The 6,430-nt window shown below is 57.7% G+C and overlaps 1 protein-coding gene across 1 annotated transcript in view; it reads left to right on the plus strand.

Annotated features, from left to right (window-relative positions):
* The window catches only part of DNAH10 (dynein, axonemal, heavy chain 10), a 66,509-nt gene that overhangs the window by 23,939 nt on the left and 36,140 nt on the right, over positions 1 to 6,430 (plus strand). Inside the window, exons 27-34 of the mRNA XM_006768786.2 lie at positions 6 to 239; positions 456 to 578; positions 1,262 to 1,495; positions 2,386 to 2,609; positions 3,664 to 3,933; positions 4,065 to 4,248; positions 4,721 to 4,855; positions 5,472 to 5,624. Of these exons, the coding sequence (XP_006768849.1) occupies positions 6 to 239; positions 456 to 578; positions 1,262 to 1,495; positions 2,386 to 2,609; positions 3,664 to 3,933; positions 4,065 to 4,248; positions 4,721 to 4,855; positions 5,472 to 5,624 (1,557 nt within the window). The remainder of the gene's footprint in view (positions 1 to 5; positions 240 to 455; positions 579 to 1,261; positions 1,496 to 2,385; positions 2,610 to 3,663; positions 3,934 to 4,064; positions 4,249 to 4,720; positions 4,856 to 5,471; positions 5,625 to 6,430) is intronic.

A 6,430-nucleotide genomic window follows, 5' to 3' on the forward strand; every position in this document is an offset into this window, starting at 1 on the left:
GGCAGGCCGTGAAGGAGATCCTGGACACGTGGGAGAACATGAAGTTCTCCGTGGTCAAGTACTTCAAGGGCACCCAGGAGCGCGGCTACATCTTGGGGTCCGTGGACGAGATCATCCAGTGCCTCGACGACAACACGTTCAACCTGCAGAGCATCTCGGGCAGCCGCTTCGTGGGGCCCTTCCTGCAGACGGTGCACAAGTGGGAGAAGACGCTCTCGCTGATCGGCGAGGTCATCGAGGTGAGGCCGCAGGCGGGCAGGGAGCGGGCGGGGAGCAGGCGGAGAGCGGGCCCCACCGCTGAGGGTGGGGTGCAGCCGGATGCTTCCTTTGCTGGTTAAATGTTCTCATGGACACGGCATTCACAGCCCGTAAAACTCCCAGGCTGCGGCGGGGTGGGGTGGTGCCCCACGACCTGGCGGCGGGGCGCCCGGGCCACGGTCACACTGTGCCCGCAGATCTGGATGCTGGTGCAGAGGAAGTGGATGTACCTGGAGAGCATCTTCATCGGAGGAGACATCCGCTCGCAGCTGCCGGAGGAGGCGAAGAAGTTCGACAACATCGACAAAGTGTTTAAAAGGGCAAGTGGCCGAAGGGGCTCGAGGCGCCCGCGCACTTCCACGGGGTGTCCCGACTATTCACAGCTTCTGAGCTCTTTCTGTCGTTGTGTGTGACCTTCATCTGCCCTGTGACAGCTCCTGTTTGAGCTGCAGCTGCTGGCAGATGGCTCTTCTTAGTATTTATTTATTCTTATTATAAAAGTAACACTTGCTTTCAAAAAAACAGCTGGAACATGTAGAACAGATGTATCTTCCACAGTTCTTCCCATAGTCCCATCCCTTGTACGTGGCCACTTTTATGTCATGTTAAAAAAAGTCTTCTTCTCTGTAGATAGGTTTAAGATGCAATTACAGATGACACTTTGTATAATTCTATGCCATAATTTAGGACATATTATATGGAGAAATGTGTTTCATACCACGAAACCGAGGAAGTATTTTAATGCCTTTACCCATGGGCGTGGCTTGACATTCTCTGTATTGTCTAGTGGCTGGACATTTTGTGGGCACCGGGTTCTTGGGGTTCGTCGGTAATTCGCAGGCCGTGCCTGATGCTTTCCCACATTCAGGATGAATGCCTGGCAGGAGGTTGTGGAAGGGAAACTGCCCATGACAACTGGCCTCCCCAGAGACCGTGGGTCCTGGGGTGCGTCGAGCCGGGGCGCAGGCAAGTGCCTGACCTCTGTCCTCTTGACCTGGCGCAGATCATGGGCGAGACCTTGAAAGACCCCGTGATCAAGCGATGCTGCGAGGCCCCGAACCGCCTCTCGGACCTGCAGCACATCAGCGAGGGCCTGGAGAAGTGCCAGAAGAGCCTGAACGACTACCTGGACTCCAAGCGCAACGCCTTCCCCCGCTTCTTCTTCATCTCCGACGACGAGCTGCTCAGCATCCTGGGCAGCAGCGACCCGCTCTGTGTCCAGGAGCACATGATCAAGGTCGGCCAGGCCTCCGGGGGGGGGGGGCGTGGGAGGGGGCCTGCATGGGCTCTGTCCTGCGGTTTGTTTTCCCCGCGTTCTCTTCACACTGTAGTTCCGCCCAGAGGTTTAAGATGAAGCGCTGCTGGTTGTATGTGTTAGGCCCTAAAAAGCTCATTTTCCTGGGGACCGGGTGACTCCGGTGAATGGCAGCGACGGCAGCCAGCGAACACGGGCGATGTGCCGGCCTCTCGCACGGGGTCTGTGGGTCTTCCCAGGGCCGTTGCTGTGCTTGTTCGGCTGCGAGAGGAGAAGCAGCTGCCCACGTGACCCAGTCAGGGCTCATTCTTCAGCCCTCGGGCGTTTCAGCCCCTGGCTCTTCCCTCTCCTGTGTTCAGCTCGCACATGTGTCCACATCTCTCTCCATTCCAGCACCTACTCCAGAATCTCAGATGCGGGGAGAGAGTCTGTCTCCTCTTTCTTTCTTTGTTTGCTTACCCCTCAGCTGAGAATATTTTCCACTGATTTTTTAGAGAGAGTGGGAGGAGGGAGAAGGCGGAGAGAGAGAGAGGGAGAGAAAATCGATGAGAAACACAGCGATCGGTTGCCTACCACATATGCCCTGATCTGGGCTGGGGATCCAGCCTGCGACCGAGGTATGTGCCTTTGACTGGGAATCAAACCTGTGCCCTCCAGTCTGAGGGCTCTAGCCACGGAGCAGCTGGCTAGGGCTCTTTCTTTTACCGCAGACCTTTGCACAGCGCAGGACACACGGAAGGACCCGTGTATGTGTATTTATCCTGTGAACAGACGTTTGGGCGAAGGGTCATGCGTTTCGTGTGCCCCTCCAGGCTGCCCTTCAGCTGCAGAGCTCGGCGCCGGTGTCACAGGGCGTCTCTGTTGTGTTGCAGATGTATGACAACATAGCGGCGCTGCGCTTCCAGGACGGGGACAGTGGGGAGAAGCTGGTGTCCGCCATGATCTCCGCAGAAGGGGAGGTCATGGAGTTCCGCAAGACCGTGCGGGCCGAGGGCCGCGTGGAGGACTGGATGACCGCAGTTTTGAACGAAATGCGCAGAACCAACCGGCTGATCACCAAAGAGGCTATTTTTAGATACTGTGAAGACAGGAGCAGGTAAGGCCGCGCGGCGAACACGTGTTCCTTCATCACATTGAGAGTCACGATGGAGTCACGTGAAGGGCTTGGGGTAGATTGACTGACGTTGCAAAGTTCCTGACCACAGGACAGTTAGCTCTTGTGAGCGGATAGGAGGCGCCTCGTACATTATGGCTCCATTGTTCAGCTGTTGTTTTGTGGGCCCTGGCTCTGGGCTCAGCACTGTTCGAGACGACATTCAAAAGCTGACCTAGCCCTGGCTGGTTAGGGCCTACACACTGAAGGGTCCCAGGTTCGATTCCCGTCAAGGGCACATGCCCAGGTTGCAGGCTCTGTCCCCAGTCAGGGGCGTGCAGGAGGCAGCTGATTAATGATTCTCACTGATATCTCTCTCTCCATCTCCCTTCCTCTCTGAAATCAATAAAAATATATTAAAAAAAAAAAGGCTCACCTAGACAGGCATCACCCCCTTCTGGAGCAGTGACTGGGAAGTCTTTCACGATCCCAGTTGCAGGAATTTTAAGCCTGTTTTGGTTTCATCTGCATCATCACTGCCCTCCACCAGGGCGGCGCTGTGTCCTGGTGCTTGGCTGGTGGACAAGAAGGGGATGCAGCTAGATTAATTGAGAAATGTCCACGCCACCCCTTTCTGCACCCAAAGTCCCCCACCCCCCACCTTGGCATGCATGTATTGGCCTGGCATTTTCCTGGCTTTTTATTTATTTATTTATTTATTTACTTACTTATTTTTATTTTTAAAAAATGTATTTCTATTTCAGAGAGGAAGGGAGAGGGAGAAAGAGATAGAAACATCAATGATGAGAGAGAATCGTTGATTGGCTGCCTCCTGCACGCCCCACACTGGGGATGAAGCCCACAACCCTGCCTGTGCCCTGATTGGGAATGGAACCATGACCTCCTGGTTCATGAGCCACGCCGGCTGGGCTTCCTGTCTTGCCAGGCGAGCTTTGCCACCGTGCACTTGCCTGAATCTTTCCCTTTGAGAGAGGATGTCCTCAGGGACTGTGCCGAGCACCGCAGGCCACGGTCTGAGTGCGGCGCTCTCCCTCAGGGTGGACTGGATGCTGCTGTACCAGGGCATGGTGGTGCTGGCCGCCTGCCAGGTGTGGTGGACCTGGGAGGTGGAGGACGTCTTCCACCAGGTGCAGGCGGGCGAGAAGCACGCCATGAAGAGCTTCGGCCGGAAGATGCACCGGCAGATCGACGAGCTGGTCACGCGCATCACCCTGCAGCTAGGCAGGAACGACCGCAAGAAGTACAACACGGAGCTCATCATCGACGTGCACGCCCGGGACATCGTGGACTCTTTCATCCGGGGCAGGTAGGCCTCCGGTGTCTCCCACGAGGCCTTCCTCCGCGGCCCTCTCACCGTCTCTCCTGCCCCCTCGGTGTCCGCCTTTCCTCCACCACCTCCGCCTCCCTCTTCCTCACCCGCTCCATCTCGCCTCCCAGCATCCTCGACGCCCAGGAGTTCGAATGGGAAAGCCAGCTGCGCTTTTACTGGGACCGAGAGCCGGACGAGCTGAACATCCGCCAGTGCACGGGCACCTTCGGCTACGGCTACGAGTACATGGGGCTCAACGGGCGGCTGGTCATCACGCCCCTCACCGACCGCATTTACCTGACGCTGACGCAGGTGACCGGCTGCCGGCGGGCCGGCTCCCGTGGTTGTCGTTGCGTGTGGGCCTGTGTTTTTCCTACGCGTGGCCCTAGCTATTGTGAGCGAGTCCAGCGCTGCGCATGAACTAGGATTCATGTCCGTCGGAGCCTCAGAATGCGGCCTTACTTAGAAATAGGGTCGATGCAGATTTAGTGCTAAAGGGTTGGGAGGAGAGCCTCCTGGGTTAGGGCCCAATCCAGCGCCTGGTGTCCTGGTGCGACGCGGGGAGGGCACGCGAGGCGGGAGGAGGATGTGGAGGCGGAGGCAGGGACCGACTGACGCAGCCACGATCGGGGTGCTCGGAGGCAGCAGAGCAGACAGATCCTTCCTTGCATCTGCGGGGCCAGGACCTGCGCCCCCTGCGCCTCAGACTGCGGTGCTGGACGGGGACACGACGTGTTTCCTCGCACGAGGCAGATAACACGTGTCTGCATTTGGCTTCTCACAGGCGCTGTCCATGTATCTGGGCGGGGCCCCTGCTGGCCCCGCAGGGACTGGCAAAACCGAGACCACCAAGGACCTGGCCAAAGCCCTGGGCTTGCTCTGTGTTGTAACCAACTGCGGCGAAGGCATGGACTACAAAGTAAGGCCGTGGCACCCCTTCCGGTGCCATCTCGTCGGACAGAGAGGGAGGGCGGGCACCGCAGGAAGGCTCAGCCCACGCACTGCCATGCCATGGCGTGGGGACAGCGGGGGTGTGGGAGAAAACCTGTGCTACCGCGGCCTCGGGACCGGCAGGCTCCACTTTGTCAGCAGCAGGTGGCGCAGTGTCTTGGACTTCAGTGCCCAGCAGAGGCAGAGGCAGGCAGATGCTGACGGCGGCAGCTGGCAGGCAGTAGAGCAGGGTGGGGACTGTGGCCCACTGAGCACAGCTCAATCTAAGGGGCCACCGTCCAGCTCTGGTTCCTTGTAGCCACTTGGAGAAGTGGACCCAGTGCTGCTAGATTTTCCGTGTTTGAAGAACTCTCCAGAAACCTGGAGTTTCCCATCCCAGTTCCTAATTTGTCAAGTCCTGGGAGTGGGGGCTGGCCGCGAGGGGCCTCGGAAGTCTTGCCAGAAAGATCCATGAGGGGGGCGGCCAGCTGGCTGCTTCCCTGTCCCTCTGGGGAGTGTCCGTGGTAATGTAGAAGCGGTGCCCATGGCGTGCCACCCGCCACGTTAAAGATGAACACCCCTTGTCCTGACCTTGTCCGCTCCAGGCCGTCGGGAAGATCTTCTCTGGCCTTGCTCAGTGTGGGGCCTGGGGCTGTTTTGACGAGTTTAACCGGATCGACGCTTCTGTGCTGTCCGTCATCTCGTCTCAGATCCAGACGATCCGGAACGCCCTGATGCACCAGCTCACCACGTTCCAGGTGAGCAGCGGGCCGCCGGCCGCACTCCCGGGCAGACCCTGCGGGGTCACCTGTGATCATATCAGACCAGGCTTTCCCCTGACTCAGCGTCGTGGGCTTTGTTTTCTAAATGGAGAGGGTTGGGTTTCCCCAAATAGGACTGAGGAATGCTCTAGGACAGTGATGGCGAACCTATGACACGTGTGTCAGAGGTGACACGCGAACTCATTTTTTTGGTCGATTCTTCTTTGTTAAATGGCATTTAAATATATAAAATAAATATCAAATATATGAGTCTTTGTTTTACTGTGGTTGCAAAGATCAAAAAATGTCTATATGTGACACGGCACCAGAGTTACGTTAGGTTAGGGTTTTTCAGAATGCTGGCACGCCGAGCTCAAAAGGTTCGCCATCGCTGGGCTAAGGAGTGTGTGACCGTGCTGTGTTGCAGGTGCGCCCGTCATCGAGCTTCCTGTGTATTTGTGTCGGCGTCTGTCTGTTGACAAGAGAGGCCGCTTATGTTTACATATTTTGACTGTCGGCTGTGCGCCTGTCACCGTTGTATGGAGGGTCGCCCGGCCCTGGTGCGTGTCTGTCACTTCTGCAGGCGGGTGTGTGGGGGTGGGGCTGGGTCCTCCCTCGACCACTGAGAGCCTCTGGGGGCCTCTGGCCCTGGGACCGGTGTCGGTTCCTCCAGGCTCTGCCTCGGCTCCGAGGCTGACATCTGTCACTCAGATGTTCTGCGGACGTGGCTCTCAGACACACCGCTGTGCACTGCACAGCCCTGACTTCACAGGGGAGCAACAGGCCCGGGGTCGGGGGGGGCG

Source organism: Myotis davidii, unplaced genomic scaffold (genome assembly GCF_000327345.1).
Source record: "Myotis davidii unplaced genomic scaffold, ASM32734v1 scaffold43, whole genome shotgun sequence".
NCBI lineage: Eukaryota > Metazoa > Chordata > Mammalia > Chiroptera > Vespertilionidae > Myotis > Myotis davidii.